The sequence below is a fragment of the Denticeps clupeoides genome, chromosome 2, assembly GCF_900700375.1.
Source record: "Denticeps clupeoides chromosome 2, fDenClu1.1, whole genome shotgun sequence".
Taxonomy (NCBI): domain Eukaryota; kingdom Metazoa; phylum Chordata; class Actinopteri; order Clupeiformes; family Denticipitidae; genus Denticeps; species Denticeps clupeoides.
The window spans coordinates 5,632,045-5,652,646 of record NC_041708.1 but is presented as its reverse complement, the minus strand read 5'-3'; the positions used below and the strand labels follow the sequence as shown (position 1 = coordinate 5,652,646).

The 20,602-nt window shown below is 46.1% G+C and overlaps 1 protein-coding gene across 3 annotated transcripts; it reads left to right on the top strand.

The window, feature by feature from the left end:
* The first annotated feature begins 943 nt into the window (after positions 1–943).
* Positions 944–20,338, top strand: sgms1b (sphingomyelin synthase 1b). 3 transcript variants are annotated; one of them, XM_028968986.1, is made up of 6 exons: positions 944–1,439; positions 13,721–14,551; positions 16,417–16,534; positions 17,522–17,675; positions 18,523–18,689; positions 18,945–20,338. In XM_028968986.1, exons 2-6 carry the CDS (start codon positions 13,938–13,940, stop codon positions 19,116–19,118), a joined length of 1,227 nt encoding a protein of 408 aa, XP_028824819.1. In that variant the 5' UTR covers positions 944–1,439; positions 13,721–13,937; the 3' UTR covers positions 19,119–20,338. The 3 variants fall into 3 exon arrangements, with proteins under 3 accessions (XP_028824819.1, XP_028824809.1, XP_028824803.1); XM_028968976.1 differs by lacking the exon at positions 944–1,439 and adding an exon at positions 9,452–11,158; XM_028968970.1 differs by lacking the exon at positions 944–1,439 and having other exon boundaries at positions 13,367–14,551.
* The last annotated feature ends 264 nt before the right edge of the window (positions 20,339–20,602 follow it).

Here is a 20,602-nt window from a genome sequence, read left to right as displayed (position 1 = left end):
ATGGGAAGACACCAGCAATTCTCGTTCGATTTCTATAGAATATCAAGTATACAAACTAAGAGCCCTGATAAGGCTTAGACTTGTCATTGAAGAACATGCTCGGAGAGTGTTGGGTGCTAGACTAAGAAAAATTATAATGTATTTATACATTTTGTATTTGTTTGTTAAATGTGTATGCATGTGTATGTGTTAAATTTATCTGTAATATTTTTGGAATAAGAGGGTTTTCACCTTCTTCTTAAAAGTGGTGATAGTCTCGGCTAGTCGTGTGGAGGAGGGTAGGTTGTTCCACCAGCCAGGGACAACAACGGAGAACAGACATGATTGGAATCGGAGACCCCGTGAAGAAGGAATTTTTAGTCTCCTTTCGTTTGCCGATCTGAGAGAGCGTGTAGGAGTGTATCTAGGTAGTAGTGTGTTGATGTAGGAGGGCGCAGTTCCATTTACAGCCCTGTAGGCAAGCATCAAGGATTTGAACTCAATGCGAGCAGCTACCGGGAGCCAGTGGAGGGAGGTAAGGAGAGGTGTAACATGGGTGTATTTTGGCTGATTGAAGATGAGGCGGGCTGCCATATTTTGGACCATCTGGAGTGGTTTTATGGTGACTGCAGAGGCTCCAGCCAGGAGAGAGTTACAGTAGTCGAGGTTGGAGATGACCATTGCCTGGACGAGGAGCTGCGTAGCCTGTTGTGAGAGAAAAGGCCGAATCTTGCGAATGTTGTAGAGAGTGAACCTGCAGGATCTGGAGATCGCAGCAACATGATGGTTCAAACTCAGTTTGTTATCTATCCAAACCCCAAGGCTTTTTGCAGATGCCGTGGGTGTTAACAATAGCGATCCAATTTGAATTGAAAGGTTTTGCTGAGGAGAATTGTTGCCCGGAAAGATCAGAATCTCGGTTTTGGATAGGTTGAGTTGGAGGTGTCGCTCAGACATCCATGCCGATATGTCTGAGAGGCAGGCCGAAATTTTTGTTGCTTTACAGTCTGACTGTAATTATATATAAAAAAAAAACACCCACCCACCTCGTTGCTGTAACGGTGCAGGCTGGAGGATATGAACAGAATATCTTTACAGTCTGACTGTAATTATATATAAAAAAAAAACACCCATCCACTCTGTTACGGTGTAACGGTGCAGGCTGGACGATATGAACAGAATATCTTTACAGTCTGACTGTAGTTATATATAAAAAAAACACCCACCCACCCCGTTACTGTAACGGTGCAGGCTGGAGGATATGAACAGAATATCTTTACAGTTTGACTGTGATTATAAAAAAACACCCACCCACCCTGTTACAGTAACGGTGCAGGCTGGAGGATATGAACAGAGCCCCCGTGTTCCCGCGCGTCCCCGCCCACCGGCGCGGGAACGCGGCACCTGCGACATCTGCGAGGCGAGGATCGGACGCCGGGGACCCGCGCTCTCCGCCGACGGTAGGTCCGCCCCTCTCCGCGCGCACCCGTCACCCCGTCCTCGACGCCCCTCTCCGCGGGCAGGGTAGCGGATCCCCGCGATCGCGGCATCGCCTTCGGTACACGCCGACCGGCCGGTACCGGGGACTCTACCGCTCTACCCGCGCCCGTGTGTGGAGGGATGGAAACCGGACGTAGCCGGCCGAACAGCCACAGTTACGCGTGGTTCTGCGTTTTGTGGTGGGCAGGTTTCTGTAAAACTGTGTTTAATGTGGTGAATATGACGGGTTTGGTAAGATCGGCTTCACTTTTTATATCAATATCCCTCAAAATTGCACACACAACAACCAATAGTGAAAAAAGGTAGATTTATTACAAATAATAAACTGAGGCAGCTCATGTATGTATGTCGCAGCCTTTGCCATGAAGCTCGAAACTGAGCTCAGGTGCCTCCTGTTCCTCCTGATCATCCTCGAGATGTTTCTGCAGCTTACTTGGAGTCCACTTGTGGAAAAAAAAACCTGTTGATTGGACACGTCTTCTATGTAAGGTCCCACAGTTGACAGGTCATGTCAGAGCTCAAACCGAGGCCTCCGAGACGGGAATGTCTCCAGGCACAAATCTGGGAAAGGTTACAGAAGAAGCTCAAAGACCACCTTCCAGGACCACCTTCCTGGAGCTGGCGGGCCACCAGAGCCGCAGAGAACCTGCTACAGTCGTGGCCAAAAGTTTTGAGGATGACCCGAATTCTGTTCTTCGCAACGTTTACTGCTTCTGTGTTTTTAGATCTTTTTGCCAGTTGTTTCTGTGGCTTGTTGAAGTACAATTACAAGCATTTTAGAAGTTTCAAGGCCTTATGGCGCGCCGCTCCACCATGCTGGACAAGGCATTGTTCATCACCCACCTGTTCTTGGATGGTCGGAGGACGTTTTGGTACCGTTCTTTATTCATGGCTGTGTTTCTCAGAGCCTGATATGTAAGTTCTGGTCGGCTGGTGTCGTTTTTGATGAGCGATTGTGATAAATGCCGGTCACACCGTGGCGGGCGTCAGGGTTATGTCTTTGTCTCATCATATTAAAGCCCGGCATGTGACGACATGCTTGAGACTTCTCCCCTCTACCAGCGTGTGGGAGATCTGGTGAATATGACCAGAGTGCCTCAGACGCACCGCCACCGTTCTCCTGCTCTGGTTTACTGCTCTATTAAACAGGCCCTTGCCAGCGTCCACTCACTGCTGGGAAATGGGTGCAGCGGTATGTGGGTCGGAGAAGGAGCCACTTGCAGGAAGGTATGCATGGAGACAGAGCCTCGTTTTTGGACCGATGTTGCCATGGTGATAGGTGGAAAAAAAAAAAAAAAGTCCCGTTTAGAGTTGCACGTTTTGGAATGACTGTGTTTTCTCATTTCTAGGACATTTGTTGAGACAAAAATAAATTGCATGCATTGAAATACACATTTACAGACATAAAATACAACACAGAACCTTACAAATTGAAAAAACGTGGAGTGGGAGGGGCTTATGCCTCTTAACCAATCACAATGCAGTGTCAGAACTGTGGCATGACGGTCACTGGAAAAGTATTTCTGAATCCATAAATGAAAGTATATTCTGGTTCTGCTGTCAGGATTCCCCCTGGGGCAGTCAGAGGTGTAACGCGAGGGAGCCTGGGAACCTCGGAACAGTTTTATGACCGTTACGCTTCACGACTGTGGCAGATATCTAATTTCACACGTTGTGATTCTTCTCATCTGAGCTGAAGATGCCTCCTGCACGTTATGGAGTTGGAAGCGTAATGCTGGTCAGCAAGAATCATTTTCATCCGCCTTTACAGCTGAAAAGAGCTGAAGAACAGGCGATGGCGCTCTTCTTCACGGATCCCTTGACCTTTTGTAGATGCTATAACAACCAGGTCACCCGCCAACCCCAACAGTGTCCTAATATTTATTCTGTTGCCATATCTATGCCTCACTGTTTATTGCTCAATCTCCCGTCCAGAAATAGCTGCGTGGCCTTCAGCGTAAACAGCGCCGCAAGATGAGAAATTAGCCTTCACATGAGCTTTTCCTGCCACACTCTCCTGCGTGTGGTCTGGTAACTTCCAAACCCCGCTGCCGGGCGGCTACTGTTTACAGAAATACGACCGGGGCCTTTGGGCTGCATGTGGAAAAAGTGAGACGTGTGCCGGCGGACGGGACGCGGTGTTCCCAATATAGCGTGGGCCCAAAGCTGCTGGAGGAGTTGAGCTGTATAGGATTTTGCACAGAACCGATGGGGGGGGGGGGGGGGGGGGGTAGTCACTTTGCATTCTTAGCATTTCCCTGCCTATAGGCCGCAGTTAAAATGCATGCATGTTGCATCCACATGTTCTGAGCATAGATGTACAAAGTCTGTTTCGGGGATTTGGGAATACGTCCATTGTTGTGTGACGTTGAAGAGGGCAGGTCTACAGTACGTACATGACAAACACTTCAGCTCCTGCATAAATATTTAGTTGGAGCACGCTCGCTGCCGTGGCGACTAATTGCACGTAGGGCGGTCTTTGGTAAAGTCATGGACCTGGAATTTCCCATCTTACAGTGGCATCTCCCCCCATGCAGGGATCTGCTGTCTCAGGCAGATTTTTCATCCCCATTCAGAGATTTGGGCTTTGTTGCCCTTTCCTGTGGGAGGTTCAATCTGTCCTCAGCTGGCCTGCCACATAATGTGAGCACCACCATTCAGAATGCCAGGGCACCCTCCACTATGTGTTTGAGAAGTGGTGTGCAGACTTTCAGGTGGTGATAGGGGTCAACACACTTGTCTATGAACCAAAAGACCAAGGTTCAAATCCCACTTACAACCATTGTGTCCCTGAGCAACCCTAAGTTGTTCCAGGACTGTCCCTGTAACTACTTATTGTAAGTCACTCTGGATAAAGGCGCAGAATAAATTACAATATGAGTTGAGGTTGTTGTGTCCTATTCTGGTGGTGCTCTTTTTGCAGTTATTGGAAGGCCTTCTCTACTATATCGGTACATTTGGCAGTGATGTCTGCTTGTCACATGTGAAGGGGTGGCATCAGTGGGCTCGTGTGCCACTTTATGAAGGGGGTCAGATGTCTTCATCCAACATCTAGGCCTCTGGTGCCCCTTTGGAACCTGTTACTGGTGGTGGAGGCTGTATGTGTGTGCCTCCTTTTGAGCCTCTGATAGAGGTGGAGTTTAGAGTGATGTCTTATAATGGGGCAGTGGTGGACTAGCGGTTAAGGATGCGGCCCCGTAATCAGAAGGTTGCCGGTTTGAATCCCGATCCGACAAGGTGCCACTGAGCAAAGCACCGTCCCCACACACTGCTCCCTGGGCACCTGTCCTGCTCGCTATAGGTGATGGTTAAAAGCGGAAGACATGTTTCGTTGTGTCACAATGTGCTGTGCTGTGTTTCACAATGACTGTGCTGTGTTTCACTTTCACTTCACTTTCATTAGAGAGCCCTGCTGCTTGTGCTGGTGACAGCTGCATGCTCTCCGGCCAGTTTTCTGAGGGTGACACATAGGTGACTTTACACCCAAATCCAGCGTTCATCCCAAAGGTGTGACATTCTTTCAGTTGCTCTTCAGTATATCTGCAGGCCTCTTACTCCCTTCTCCTTTTCAAAGCATCTTCGGCTAAACATGCTCAACCCTGTACGTGAAATATAGGAGTAGCCTACCTAACATGTGGTGTTTTTAGATGGTATCATGAGATCTAAAATGCTAACATTAGCGCTGCTCTGTTTCAATTATCTAAGGCACATGTGTCATACCCGCAGCCCGCTGGCTACATCCCACAAGATCACTTTATATAGAAGATCTACTATTATGGGACAGCGATATGAAGTGCTGATGAAACACAAACTACAGATCCCATAATGCAATGCACACTTGGCTCACAAACTGCTGCGAGTTTGACACCCTTGATCTAAGGGCATGTTTTTCAACCTTGCCTGCCAGTGGTTCCACACACTTTTGGTATGTGTTCACCAGATTTCCATCCATGCATGGCATTCGCACTCGTAGTAATTATGATACATGGCTCAAAAACATGTCGAAAGTCACTAGTACTTAAAGGTCCCCTATAATGAAAAATTAAGTCTGAGATTATTTAACATTAATACAAGTTCCCCTAGCCTATCTATGGTCCTGCAGTGTCTAGAAATGGCGATAGGTGTAAAGCATGCTTTGGCCGACCAGAGAGAGGCAGCTCAGACAGTCGGTTCTTTGTCTGGGAATTTGGCCCCTTACGTCATCATAAGGGGAAAGGTTACGTCCCGTCTCTCATGCTTTTTCCGCCCAGAGAGTTACCCACTCCTCCCCTAAAACGTTATCTCCAAATATATATATTTTTTGCTCCGTCCCACGAAGCTCTGAAGCTTGATTTAATTTCATGATTTTTTTCTGGAAAAATGCCAACATGACTTCTATAGGCCGCTCTCCTTCTTGTCCCGCCTCCCTCCTTCTCATTAGCATTTAAAGCTACAGACACCAAAACGGTGCGTCCTGGGGAAATCTCATTGTGGGACTGGATCAAAGTGGCTGTAATTCTGCACCACAGCTGAATTTCAGAAAGAGACGTCAGATACAATATTAGGGGACCATTAAGACTTTTGATCACACTTTTTTTATTATTACCTGATGTTTTATACTATTCCTTCTTTTAAATTCAATTACATTTACAGCATTTATCATTATTAAGTTACTTATAAATAATAAAAGTAACTTGGACACACCCACAAGTGTTATTTGCGCCCTCCGCTTTGTGTTATATGGCCAGAAAAGGGCACCTAAATGTTAGACTATGTTAGATTGCTAACGACGGTATTAACATATGCTAATTATAGTCATTTCCTCTTTTAAAATGTAGAGGAAAAATTGATTTCGAAATGTTTCCTGAGGTACAGAACCCAATTCATTCCTCCTCGCACTACCGAAGGGAGGACACGACCCGACGCTGTAGCTTATTGAATTGCGACTCAATTTAATTTCCCAAATTCTATTAAGCGGTTATTTCTAATGTCTTTATGTCTTTGTCGTGACTTGGCGGAGCGATAGCCCTGCAGTTTGTATTGCTCTCTTTGATTAATTTGACATGCATGAGGACACAGAGCACTGGAAAGAAGAAGAAGAAGAAGCAAAAAAAAAAACAAATGGGCTAATTGTTGTTATGCAAACCAAGCTCGAGTGTGAGGACAGTGCTGGCTAATTATGCGCCACCCAAGAACGGTGGAGGTGTAATCCTGTTACCGTGCCTTTTTCTTAGCTCAGTCAATTAACAGCCTTAATCCTGCACCACTTAACGTAGCTTGTGTACATGCATGGGCATTATTTTTACCCTCATTTTCCAACCGGTGCTGCCCTTTGCCATAAGAAGGGGTCGAAGTGGTGGCACGGCCTTTTCCACTTTCCTTCTTTTTTCCACTGTGGTTTTTTTTTACGGGACCTAAATGAAGTCAGTATTTCCTAAATTTGATTAGCAAATGCTTGGATGCCGCCCAGCTATTCCGAGATGCAAAGTTCTGTCAAATTAGAATCGCCTGAAAAAGCAGCATGAGGCCTTATTGCGTGATCCGAGCCCTGCCGTGTCCCTGCCTCTCATCGCTTTACCTCGGACCCAAACGACAGAGCTAGAGCCGAAGAAAAGTGGGGCTAGGCCTAATGGCCGAAAAGCTGTAGGAAGGTTACATTTGGACTAAGTGGCGTAAATGCAACCCGACGCGGTCCAGCCTGAGATGGATTACCCTTCGCCACTGACCTAATCATGCAGCGAGCAAGATTAGTGAGAGAGAATACTTTAAATAGGCTGCTTTGATTGCGTTACAGACATACGGCTGATGATTAAGACGACATCGTCACAATAGGAGTTTTTTTGTGACCCCCGTAGCTCCCCACAGGTACTAAAGTTATGAAAATGGGGACTTTTCCTATTTGACGCGTTGATATCGTTAACGCTTGAGAGGCCTGATGCTGTTCCGAGTTTGGGTACTTACAGACGGCCCATGTTGTGAGCGCGATGACGGATTACGCACTGTGTGTGGCATCATTGTTCAGGCAGGGGGTGGGGGTGGGGGGGGGGGGGGGGGGGGGGGGGTGCTACAGGATTGTTGTGTTCCAGTGAGGCTTTCTGGTAAAAGCTTTCTGTCAGGCCCCAGGAGGCCGCAGTTTTGTTGGACAATGCATTATTGTCAGCAGGCATCCAGATGTCTCAAACTGCCTCAATATACTGTATCCATTAGCGCTGGCCCTGCGTCGCTGAGGTGCAGAAGTGTGTGTGTCTGTCTGTGTTTGGTAACAAAGAGGTTCTTTATTAAATTTAAAGCCGACGCTGCATTATTGACGCTGCATTATTGATGCGTTTCAGTTTGTTGCTTAATCGTCTATTATCTATTTGTGGCCATGCAAGCCATGCAGCCAAGCTATATAGGTTAATATAAAGCATTTTCAAGGTGAAAAACCACGTTAAGGGGCCAACAAACCCTGGCACCTGCAGAGTGATGCATTTTATATAAATATGACCATAAATATAGAATGAAACGTAGAAGAATCTAAATGCCGACCTTGGGGAAGAGTGTGCGTTCCATCGTTGTCATGACTGGGCTGAAATTCAGCTGCACTTTTCAGGTGTGGAGAACATCCACGCTTCAGGCTGATAGTCAATGGATGAATATTTTTCATCAGGGCTGATTATTGTGGCCAAATCTACTGCGACAAGATGGAAGAGGCAGGTACGTAGCCCATACTGTGGTGACCCCACATTACGATGCACGCTATATTACAGAAGAAAAAAAATGTCCTTGGCGTGTGCGTGTGGCGAGCGTAACCAGCATGATTTAACAAAATCTCTGCCAACGCTGTGGTTTCAATGAGTGTAGAGAAAAACGATTACTCCATTTCGCCTCCATGATTGTCATTGTGATATGCAGCAGCACAGCACATGGTGCACACAGTGAAATGTGTCCTCTGCATTTAACCCATCATGACAGGCGCCCGGGGAGCAGTGTGTGGGGACGGTGCTTTGCTCAGTGGCACCTCAGTGGCACCTTGGCAGATCAGGATTAAGGAATCTGGATTTTTTGTGAACTTGAATTGGAATTCTCATTGGAACGGAGACTGGAGTGTTGGGCGTCTAATGACTCAGAATTTTGAAAAGTCTCCGAATTTTGAGAAAACCGTACGTCTGTATTTGATTCAGAAGTCATAGCCAGGCAACTCGAGGAGAAAAATAAACACTTTCTTCAAAACGTCATGTGGTTTCGACTTTTCGACTCACAGGTTTTATTTTTTTTTCCAGCTTAAAAGGAAATTTTTTTGAAACTGTTATTTTTATTATAATTGTTTGAAACACTTACTTATGTCTTCATCACGTTTATATATAGTAACCACAACGGGTAGTATCTGCTTGAAAGGTCTTAGTGGTTAAGGAAGCGGCCCCTTAATCAGAAGGTTGCCGTCGCATTGATCAATACGCCCTTTCAAGTTGCAATTTGTGAGACTTGTTAATAGACCCGGGTCGTATCACACACGCTGTGAGCTGTGTGATCATTTATGATCAAGATATCATGTCGTATGCAAACTGGGCATTAGAGCGTTTCACAAACCCTGTAAGGTAAATGTTGTTTCTAGAAAACCAAACATCAGCCGTTTGCTCAGGCTGATTGGCAAAGCTTTCACCTCATTAGCCTCTACAATGTGCAGTCATGGTCCCACCCTTTGCACATACTTGACCACTGCCTGAAAAAGCAGGCTTGAGACAGGAAAACTGTACCATTAGATTAACCCTAACCCTTCCAATGTATGTGTCGGGAATGACATCCATGTCTTTTAAGATATTGGGGCAGCGGTGGCCTAGCGGTTAAGGAAGCGGCCCCGTAATCAGAAGGTTGCTGGTTTGAATCCTGAGCCGCCAAGGTGCCACTGAGGTGCCACTGAGCAAAGCACCGTCCCCACACACTGCTCCCCGGGCGCCTGTCATGGCTGCCCACTGCTCACCAAGGGTGATGGGTTAAATGCAGAGGACAAATTTCACTGTGTGCACAGTGTGCTGTGCTGCTGTGTATCACAAGTGACAATCACTTCACTTAAGATGTTGTTTGCTGGAGTTGACCGTGACAATGGGAAGAAGGCTGTATACACTGCTCTTGTGTGTTCCTCCTGGTCACATCGGGCCTGTGTGAGGAATGAGGGCCTGTATTGTGGAGCTTCCATTCACGGAATTCCGGGAACACCGACCATAATTCAGTTCAGCCTTCTCCCTGTGAATCATACAATTATGCACGCTGCGTCACTGGCCCACGTTAAAATAATTGTGGAACTTTGCAAGAATCCGGACATCACTATTGTACCCACACCGAGCAGCTAATCGGGCACATTTTTCATGGCACTTTATCCACGGCTATTCGGTCAAAGGGCAGCACACGCTGTCATTTTGAACATCCTCGGGCCGCATGGGGGGACGAGGGCACTTAACCCCGGCCTGGAGCCGCCGGAGCGGCCCACCGCCCTGCCTCGTGGGCGAGGCCCGGGGTATCCGCTTCGGCCGCGGCGATAAACAGGGCCAAGGGCCGAGTTGGCAGGCTTCCCTTGGCAACCTTTCCAGCCTGTCAGCCAAAAATATCTGCCACGCGAGACCCACCAGAACTATACCAGCAGTTCAGGGACCTTTCCGGACTGGTGTACACCAGCAGTATGTCTTCTATTGCTGGTGCCATGGCTGGATCCACCAGAGCTTGTGTGAACCCTTTTCTCCAGCGAAATGCAATACAGGCGAGGCTGACGTCGCGCCTTTGTTTGCCGTGTAACGTTACGCAAGGTTTATTTGTCGTGCAAATAAATCCGGCGCTGGTTCCGTAACGGAAAACCGCTTTTTTGTGAACTCTGGCAATCGAATTCCCATTGGAACGGAGACTGGAGAGCTGGGCGTCTAATGACTCCGAGTTTTAAAAAGCGCATTGAAAAATCTCGACCGAGCGTCTTTATTATGAAGTCAGAAGTCGTAGCCAGGCAACTCGAGGGCGGAAATAAACACTTTCTTCCAAACGTCATGTGGTTTCGACTTTTCCTTTTCTAGTTTTAGTTTTTTTTTTCCAGCTTAAAGGAAACGCTGCGAGGAATGGGTTTGGGCGGATGATGTTGCCAGGTGCTGGTCACACGAAACAAAAGAGTTTACGAATTCAGTGAAACGGTTTTAAATGATATTTATATTATTATATTATGCTATTGTGAAGACTAGTATTTCTGAAACCGTTTTGAATTTTGTTATTAATTAATTAATAACAGTATAACAATTTGAATAATGCATCATTATCATAAGTAGCAGTAGTATAGTAATTGTTCGTGAAACTGGTATTTGTATTGTAATTGAAACACTTATATCTTCATCACATTTATTTAGTAATTACAACGGAATAGTATCTGCTTGAAAGCGGGAAGGTCCTGCTCCTGAGCCCTCCAAATCGGGGTGAAAATCCGGAACCTGGCAACCCGCGCTTCCTGTTGTCGGATGGGCGGCGGGTGTGACAATGCGGAGAATCTCGGGACAGTTAAAGTCCCTTGCCGCCGAACAACGGTCCCGCTGTCGGACGGACGTGGAGCGGTTCCGCCTGGACCCGTTCCGAAGGCGGGGGCCGCTACGCTGTTGCCGCTGCGCGTCACGAAAGTCTGGAAATAGTTCTTCTTCTTTTTTTTTTTTTTTTTGCCTCCCTTCGTATCCCCTGGCAACTCTTCTCTAAGGTAGATTTCGGCTTTCGGTTCTTGTTTCTCTCACAAGTGTACGTTTGTACAATTTGTTAAATATTGTTTAACTCTGCAGCTACTTAATTTTTTTTAACTGTTGGGAGAATATCAAATTAAAAAAAAGTTAAAACCCTGCTATTAAACTGGCTCTAATTGGTCATTCGTGTGTTGGGGGGCTTGTTCTGGCACCGGGTCCAGTCCAGGCCTGGGTTTTCCTGGGGGGCTGACAGTTCATCCTAACTTTCTAAAACCTGTGACAGGCTGTACCCACAATACGGTGTTGGGTTGTATGGAGGGTTGCATTTGGATGCAGTCAGACCGGCACGGTTCTTCTTCAAGCAGAAACCCAATCAAGCAACGCGAACTTCCGTTTTTAAGTCTGGCGGGCGCTCCTCCCTCAGGGTTTCTCGGCTGGTGATTTTGGGGGTAGTGAGGCATCGTCAAAGATATATTATAACGTCTTGATCTGTCACTGAATGAGCCAGTAGGTTAGGGTGGTGGCAGGCCCAATGAAGAGGACGTTTCCATCTCGTGTCCGTGAAAGAAGTTGAATGTCCTGAACAGTAGGGTGCTGCCCCCGTGGAAAGTAACGGGACACCACACACGTGTGATGTAGAACAGATGGTGCGGAGACAAGCCCCTCCCCCACTCCGCCTTAAAGGTTCAGAACTCGCACCATCGTCACCATGTTGTCCTGCATTGGTATTCCTGCAGCGGCAGACAGATCATGTGACTGATCAGTGGCGTTATTTTCTAGCCACTGTAACTTTGTGAAACACTGCAGCACAGCACACAGTGCCGCAACGAAATGTGTCCTCTGGATTTAACCATCGCCCTTGGTGAGCAGTGGGCAGCCATGACAGGCGCCCGGGGAGCAGTGTGAGGGGAGGGCGCCGGGGTAAACAATTACTTAAAAGTGGGGTGAGGGGGTGGGGGAACTACTTCAGTGGCACGTTGGCGGATCAGGATTCGAACCGGCAACCTTCTGAACCTTCTAACCAGCTGAACTAACCGGCCTTAAAGCACTAGTGACTGTGCGAAGGAAATTTTCAGAATGTCAGAACTGTGAATGTCACGGGTGGGCTGGACATGGCATGAAGGAGGACGTATTCGCACGATCACAGGACAGGGGTTTAATACAAACTTCACGAGACAGGGGAACATCTACACGCACAATAACCCGACCGCGAACAGGAGAGCTTTATACAATTATATAAATATACACCAGGTGAACACGATCAGGGAACATTACACAGGACGAACATGAAACTCCGGTCCAGACTCCGGATCCGGAGTCAACCCCTGCCGGTCCATTTCATGACAGTACTCCCCCCTCAAAAGCACTACCACCTGGGAGTGCCCCACAAAACGGTCCATGAAAGGGGGGAGAAGTCCATAAGGACGAGTGGCGGTTGTCCTGCACCGGCGGCATCAGGCCCGGGCCAAAGCACGGCTCGTCCGTGGGGGACCGGCATCCTGTCCGCCGTCACCGTCACTCCGGTCAGTCTCCGGCACGCCCCGCTGGAAAGTTCGCCGCCTCCCTCGTCTCGGTTAATGCCGGTAGCACCTGAACTGCGCGACCGGTCTCCTCGACCCCACGGTAGCTTTCGTAGGACACCGAGGTCCGGTCGCATGGATTCGTCGGTACTCCCCCCGCCTCCGGAATCGCCAGGGGGAACATGGACCGCGTGACAGGTCCTCTTGACCCCACGGTAGCTTTCGTAGGACACCGAGGTCCGGTCGCACGGATTCGTCGGTACTCCCCCCGCCTCCGGAATCGCCAGGGGGAACATGGACCGCGTGACAGGTCCTCTTGACCCCACGGTAGCTTTCGTAGGCCATCGAGGTCCGGTCGCACGGACTCGTCGGTACTCCCCCGCCTCCGGAATCGCCAGGGGGAACATGGACCGCATGACAGATCCTCTTGACCCCACATGGAACCTTGAACATGGATCTGTGGGGCAGACGTCCTCCCGACCATCCATGACTCCATGGAACTCAGCGGGCGTAGATCGGCTGCGTCCACATGGTCGGGTCATTCTGTCACGGGTGGGCTGGACATCGCATGAAGGAGGACGCATTCGCACGATCACAGGACAGGGGTTTAATACAGACTACACACGAGACAGGGGAACATCTACACGCACAATGACCCGACCGCGAACAGACACGAACAGGATAGTTTTGTACAATTATATAAATAGACACCAGGTGAACACAATCAGGGAACATTACACAGGACGAACATGAAACTCCGGTCCGGACTCCGGATCCGGAGTAAACCTCTGCCGGTCCGGATCATGACAGTGAATCCTTTTTTCTATTTTAATAATGTGACATACTGAACCAGTAAAGTCACAATACAGCATACATGACACTTTTTTTCTAATATTATACTTTTTGCCATTTTACATTTACACTGTTGTAACAATGTAACCTTTACATTTTTGAAAAGTTATGTTTTTCATTAGCTTAAATTTCACTGTAGTCTCTGACTACAAAGATGAACCGGACATTGTTCTCAATTCCTCATTTTTCTTTGTTTTCTCATTTCCAAAGGCCAGTGCAAATAAGGTGACCTGGTTTGGTGCTTCAACAGGATTACCCTCTATCCAGTCTGCTGGCTGGAACCGCCAAGCGTCTGCACCCGATGTCCTCAATGCGTGATGAGCATCCTCCGGGCAGGTCTGTGTGCTCCTGAAGCCAGCTTTTTCCCCACTCGGACCCATTTCCCTCTTCTCTACGCTACCCCAGCGAGCGGAGAGGCTAGGCTGACATGAAGAAAGTGGCTCAGTGGTCGGTGGAGGAGGTTTCCCACTGGCTGACTGAGGAGGGCATGCAGGAATATTCCGAGCCCTTCAAGAACCTTGATGGGCAGGCCCTTCTTCAGCTGACCAAGGACGACTTCCGGAAGCCGCCCCTGTCGCTGGTGAGCTCGGACGGTGGCCGGCAGCTCCTGGAGCGCATCGAGACGCTCCGAATCGAGGATCACCTAGAAGTGCGTAAGAACGGTTATGCCAATGGGCACGCTGTGCTAGATCTCGGTGGTGAAGGCAACTCCGGAACGCCACTAGTACGGAATGGCGCAGCCAACGGCTTCCGTAAGGGCCTGGTGCAGATCTCAGTCCCAGAGCCTCCACAATCCCCGTTCCCCACCGAGTGGGGCAAGACTGCCGTGGCGTTTGTGTACGCGCTGCTCTGCTTTGTCGCGACCACCGTCATGATTTCTGTTGTCCATGAACGCGTCCCTCCCAAGGAGGTGAGCCCCCCGCTGCCGGACGTGTTCTTTGACTATTTTGACCGCGTGGAGTGGGCCTTTTCTATCTGCGAAGTCATCGGCATTCTGCTGGTTTGCCTGTGGCTGTTCCAGTGGGGCCTGCTAAAACACAGGTCGGTATCAGAACTTCAAATATGCAATGGAGTCTCCAATAAAAATGGCGAAAAAAAATATTTATTGTCTTGAATGCATTGTTAGATTGATCATGATTTTAAATTCTACAGTTTCCGACATTTTTTTAATGTGTTATTGTGCAGGCCATATTCAAGTATTCACTATGTACGTTAAAAGCATACACTACCAGTCAGAGGTTCAGACACACCTATTCACTTACTAACCTTGCATACAACTGACAATCCAAGGCCAGCCCATTTTCCACTGCGGCACAGCTCCAAGACACCTGGTCACCTGAAGGCCCTGTGTCAACCAGAACAGTTTGTCGGATTCTGTCTCGAAATGGCCTCCATGGTCGAATTAGTGCCCAGAAGCCGGCACTAAACAAAAGACGATTGAAAAACCGTGTGGCATTTGCCAAAGCCCACAGCCTGCTAAAAGGATAGACGCTGGAAAAGTGGCAGAAGGGGGATTTTTCAGATGAATCCTCCACACCACAATTACACCACAGTCGCCGCAAATATTGCAGGAGACCAACTGGAGCTCGCATGGATCTGAGATTCACCCAGAAAACAGTGAAGTTTGGTGGTGGAAACATCATGGTCTGGGGTTACATCCAGTATGGGGGTGTGCGAGAGCTCTGCAGGGTGGAAGGCAACATCAATAGTCTGAAATACCAAGAAATCTTACCTTGTATAGTCCCAACCATAAAAGAGTCCAAGTTCTGCAGCAGGATGGTGCTCCATCACGTTCTTCCATCTCCACATCGAAGTTCCTTAAGGCGAAGAAGATCATGATGCTCCAGGATTGGCCAGCCCAGTCACCATACATGAACATCATTGAGCATGTATGGGGTAGGATGAAATAGGAAGCATGGAAGACGAAACCAACGAATATTGATGAACTCTGGGAGGCATGCAAGACTGCTTTCTTTGCTAATCCTGATGACTTCATCAATATATTTTATGAATCCTTGCCAAACCGCATGGATGCAGTCCTTCAAGCTCACGGAAGTCATACAAGATAATAAATTTGGATCTCACAGCACCACTACTTAATTTGCAGTAAATTTGTTCAATTTCTGTATAGGCGACAAAATTTTTGTCTTGCCAAAAATTTTACCTTTCTGTCTTGATTAAATGATAAATAATTTTTCAGTGAAACGAATTAATTTCAATGCATTAAACACCTTTTGGTAGGGTTTTAGCTTTTCATATGAGCTATTTCAAAAAATCAATTGATTAATTAAAAGTCAGGTTAATAGCAGGTGTTTATGCAAAATAGAGAAGCGACAAGACTTTTGTCAGGGACTGTATTATATAACAGGACTATTAAATAAAGCGTGCGATTATGTAATAAACAAATAAAATAGCAAATTGGGCAAAACGTTGAATATTTGTATCTCTCCAAATCAGGGAGCTTCTGCTGTGACGGCACCATTTCACACTCTTGTCTTCTCTCCACCACCTTAAGTTAGACAACGGGGACGGTTTCCCACAGTCCTGAAGGTTTATTCTGAACACTTTCTTATCACACACTTATTTCACTCATGTTACTGAGCATCTCATCAAGAGGACTTTTGATGACGGCAATAGTGAACAAAGCAGCCATGAAGGTAAAAAGAGGCGACTCTTAAAAAAAACTGATTCATCAAACATACCTCACGTTCTCCTGAGTCTCCATAACTGCCAAAAAGTAAATGCGTCCAAACTTTTGACTGGTAGTGTTTATAGATATGCTTTTATAATATTGATAATCTGCCCAACCCTAGATTGCAACGAATATGGTGAATGCATTAAAAATGCTATTAAACCGTACTATGTCATACTGTTCAAATACTATAATACTATGTGTCTTTTTGCAGGTCCATTGTTGGTCGACGGTTCTTTTTCATCGTCGGCACACTGTACCTGTATAGGTGTATCACCATGTACATTACGACTCTGCCGGTGCCTGGGATGCATTTCAAGTGCTCTCCGAAAGTAAGCCACACATGGAACCCTCCCAAATGCAGGACCATCTTATGCTTAGCATTTTGGTAAAAAAAATTCAATGTTTTACAAACCAAAGTAACCTGTGAACTAAAAAAATATTATTTTCTGAGCTAGTAAGTCATGCTTGTGAGTTCATGCTTGTGAGTTCTCCTGTCACCTGACACACTCCTCACCATTGAATTAATATTACTCACCATAGGAGGCTCCAGGCTAATATGACTGTTGTATTATTTTAAGATTTTCTTTTGTGCTTTGGCCTTAAGGTCATGGGAGTCTTTATATTTTGGAAAAAATGGAGCTTGAGTCCCTGGAATATTTCTCAGATCCATTTTCAGCCGCTAACCCTATGTGTTTCCCATGGGTCCACTAGCACCAGTATAAGCAGAAAAGGCTTCTTTCCCATGTGTGTGTATACATGATTGAATTATGGAAGAAATTCATCATTTTTATTTTGAAGCCTTGTTTTTTCCAGTGCTTCTGAAGTCCAGAAACTGGCAACACTCAATTGGCCCTGTGTTTTCACCCCTTAGTGAACTGATTCGTTGCCAGGATAGTTTTCTATGTTTATCGATTCAGTTCAGTTCAAGCATTTGCTTCATACTGAAATTGATTTGATGTTTAAAACAAACACACAGCACTCAGTGTGGATGCTGGTATGGATTCTCTCCAGAGAGTTAACACACTCCTCTGTGTACGTAATAACAGCTGGTGCCAGGAAGTCCCCCAGCACTGGGCCTGTTGGGAAGCCATTCATTAGTGTCCTTGGGTGCCTGGTGACGTCCCTGCTCTCTGTTGGAGACCTGGGACGTAACAGAGGATGTTGTAGACTTCTTTTTTAATGCAGAAGAAGCATTGTGGGCTTTTGCCTGGGGATGGAAAAAAAAGTTTAATCTAGGACAGCAGATGCATTTGGGTCATCTTCATTCAGATGAAACCAGAGAGGAATCAACCTTTTTTTTTTATTTATTTCCGCAGCTGTTCGGAGACTGGGAGTCACAGATGAGGCGGGTGATGAAGATGATCGCCGGAGGGGGTCTCACCATCACCGGCTCCCACTCCATGTGTGGAGACTACCTGTACAGCGGGCACACAGTCATGCTGACGCTCACCTACCTCTTCATCAGAGAGTGTATGTAGAGCATGTTGTCTGCTGGCTGTCCTGTGTTGGAACAGCAATGACACCTGGTGGTAAAAGTGTCACGACGAATCAATTCTTCAGTTTTTGATTACATGGCTAACTCTTACAACAGTTGGGAATTCACCTAATTAGTAGTCTTATACTTGCAGCCAAAAGTAATCTTTTCTCAAAGGAGGAAATGTATACTGTGATCTATTACAAGAAACATACATTTTAAACTGGACAGTTGCCTTTCTTTACTGTCCTGACTTCTTTACACACTATTGTCATTTTCATGAGCAGCTTCATGAAATGATCGTTAACACGAGGGAAGGAAAAGCAGCAACAAGTGTTGACCGGATCTCTTCATCGGTTGAAAAACCATCCCTATTGTCTAAACTAAGGTGTTATCACAGCAGTTCACCTCTTTGAAACATGAAACAGTTTCATCCAAATCTGTAAATTAAACAGAAAAAGAAAGACCCGTAAATTAGTGGTTGTATCAAAACTAATCTTATTAGTGGTTAGCGGTTAAGGAAGCGGCCCCGTAATCAGAAGGTTGCGGGTTCAAATCCAGATCCGCCAAGGTGCCACTCGGAAAAAGCACCGTCCCCACACACTGCTCCCCGGGCGCCCACTGCTCACTAAGGGTGATGGGTTAAAAGCAGAGGACGTTGTGTGCACCGTGTGCTGTGCTGTTCTGTGCTATGTATCGCAATCACCTCACTTTCACTTATTCAGTCTTGTACATATTTTTTAGTGTGAGCGCAACCATTTAGACAATAAATGAAGTTATAGTGATTAAAGTAATTATAGTGTAGTTTTTGTATGAGAAGTCAAGATTTTGTTGGTTTTACAGATTCCCCCAAAAGGTTCTGGTGGTACCACTGGATCTGCTGGATCTTTAGTGCGGTTGGCATTTTTTGCATCCTGCTGGCCCATGACCATTACAGTATAGACGTGGTGGTTGCATATTTCATCACAACGCGTCTGTTCTGGTGGTACCACACGATGGCCAACCAGCCAGTAAGTAGATTCTCGTCTGTCTCTGTGCTTTTTTTTAACCTACAACAGAGTGAATAAAATAGATGTATTCATAGTTGGGGTCCTAGTGAACCGGAATTGATCTCTTCATCGATGGTAACTTGAAAGCACGTTGTAAGTCGCTCTGGATAAGGGCGTCTGCCAAATGCCGTAAACGTAAACGTAAACATAAACCTGCTTTCTATGTCTATGTCTTCATGAGGAACAGACAATAATGAACATTTCATTGTTTTCCAGGTCCTGAAGGAGAGTTCTCAGACTAACTACTTCTCCCGGGCGTGGTGGTACAGATTTTTCCAATACTTGGAAGTAAACGTCCATGGGACGGTCCCTCGGAACTATCAGATTCCGTTCTCATGGCGCCCGTGGCAGTGGGGCCATATGAAGTACACGAGAATTGACTCCGAGTGACTTTCCGGCTGGACATTGTCAATCCTGCTGGGAGCCGTAAATCTCAGAAGACTCTTGGAAGTCCCAAGTGCCCTGTTCCGTTCACACAATGGTGCCCTGCGCAATACCAGGCTATACCTTCAATCCAAAGCCCTCTGCACCCTCAACTGCATCAGCTAACTTGTTAGCACTGTGACGATCAGATTTATCCAAAGCGTTTCATCCCAAGGATTCAAGCAAAATTGATATTGGGGCAGATATTCAGTATCATCTATTTCATGGGCAATAGAAACTAATTGTATTTGCACTGGTTTTTGCCATGTTCTTGAATGGAAAAATCCATTCGTTGTTAATAAAAAGTGGCCAGCTCTTGCGTGTGTAACAGTAGGTACACACATTGTCGCACATTTCGCTATCCTTGCATGATCTGAGTCAGTGACCCACCAATAGCCAGGATTTGGAATGACTTGCAGGAAAATTTCTAGCGTCACAGTGAACACTGATAAAAAAAAAAAAGAGGAATGTGTTTTTTTCATTTATTTATTTTGTAGAGATCTTTTTTTTTTCCGCCAGTGGTGCAATCGAGCTTTTCTATTAATATAGTAGTTTTATTTTTTTGACATATGACATATGTCATTGACATGAAATATGACATTTTTTATATGAAACATGACATTTTTGTATCTGGAGAAATGAGGTCTACCACATTAGCCAGTGCCTTTTTCATAGTGACTGTACCACGTTCTCATGGCTGTCACTGTTCTTTTCACAAAGCTTTTTACACCAGTGTGAAAAAAAAAATCAGTATTTTCAACTTGAAGGGTGGAGCTGATCTCTGGACAGTTTGTGGTCACTTCATCTACCTTCTGTCCACTGAATGTTGTGATGCTCAAGTGTCATTTTAGTGTTTGTCCAAGGCAATTGTGCCTAGAGAAATTTGATACATTATTATTATTGTTTTTTAATTTATTATTGTATTATCTTGTATGTATATTTTATAATAGGATTCCCATTGTTTCCCGAGTCTCTGGTTGCTTGGTTAAGAAGTATTTGGCAAAGCTTTAAGCCAATCTGTGGTTGGACAAATTATCAATATTATTCATCATAAAGATATTTTATCCATGTCAATATTTTTTCAGACGATAGATCATTCAAAATAATGTTTCTATTGACAAGAGCTAATTCTATTTTCAATTTGTGTTATCTGATGGGAAAATAAATCCTCATTCTGCTACTCTTGATAAATGAGATCATTTTTAAAAAAACTTCCCAACCATAGGCCAGCCTGGAAGAAGCTGCTACTGGTGAAGTAACAGGAGGTCTGCAGCCAACAGGAAATAAAATACAACCGTCAGCACACACACTGCTTCAGTCTCCCCCACCCCCATAAATCTCATCATTTTATATATTTTGTCTCAGTGTAGTATAGTGGACAATATGCTTATAGCATAATGGGAATCAGTAGTATCATATATACATACAATACATACATACATACATACATA

Excerpts from the sequence above, each read along its gene's own strand:
- sgms1b (XM_028968986.1), top strand. The coding sequence starts at position 13,938 with ATGAAGAAAGTGGCTCAGTGGTCGGTGGAGGAGGTTTCCCACTGGCTG. Across the intron at positions 14,552-16,416 it reads TGGGGCCTGCTAAAACACAG|GTCCATTGTTGGTCGACGGT; the intron begins GTCGGTATCAGA and ends GTCTTTTTGCAG. Across the intron at positions 17,676-18,522 it reads CTACCTCTTCATCAGAGAGT|ATTCCCCCAAAAGGTTCTGG; the intron begins GTATGTAGAGCA and ends TTGGTTTTACAG.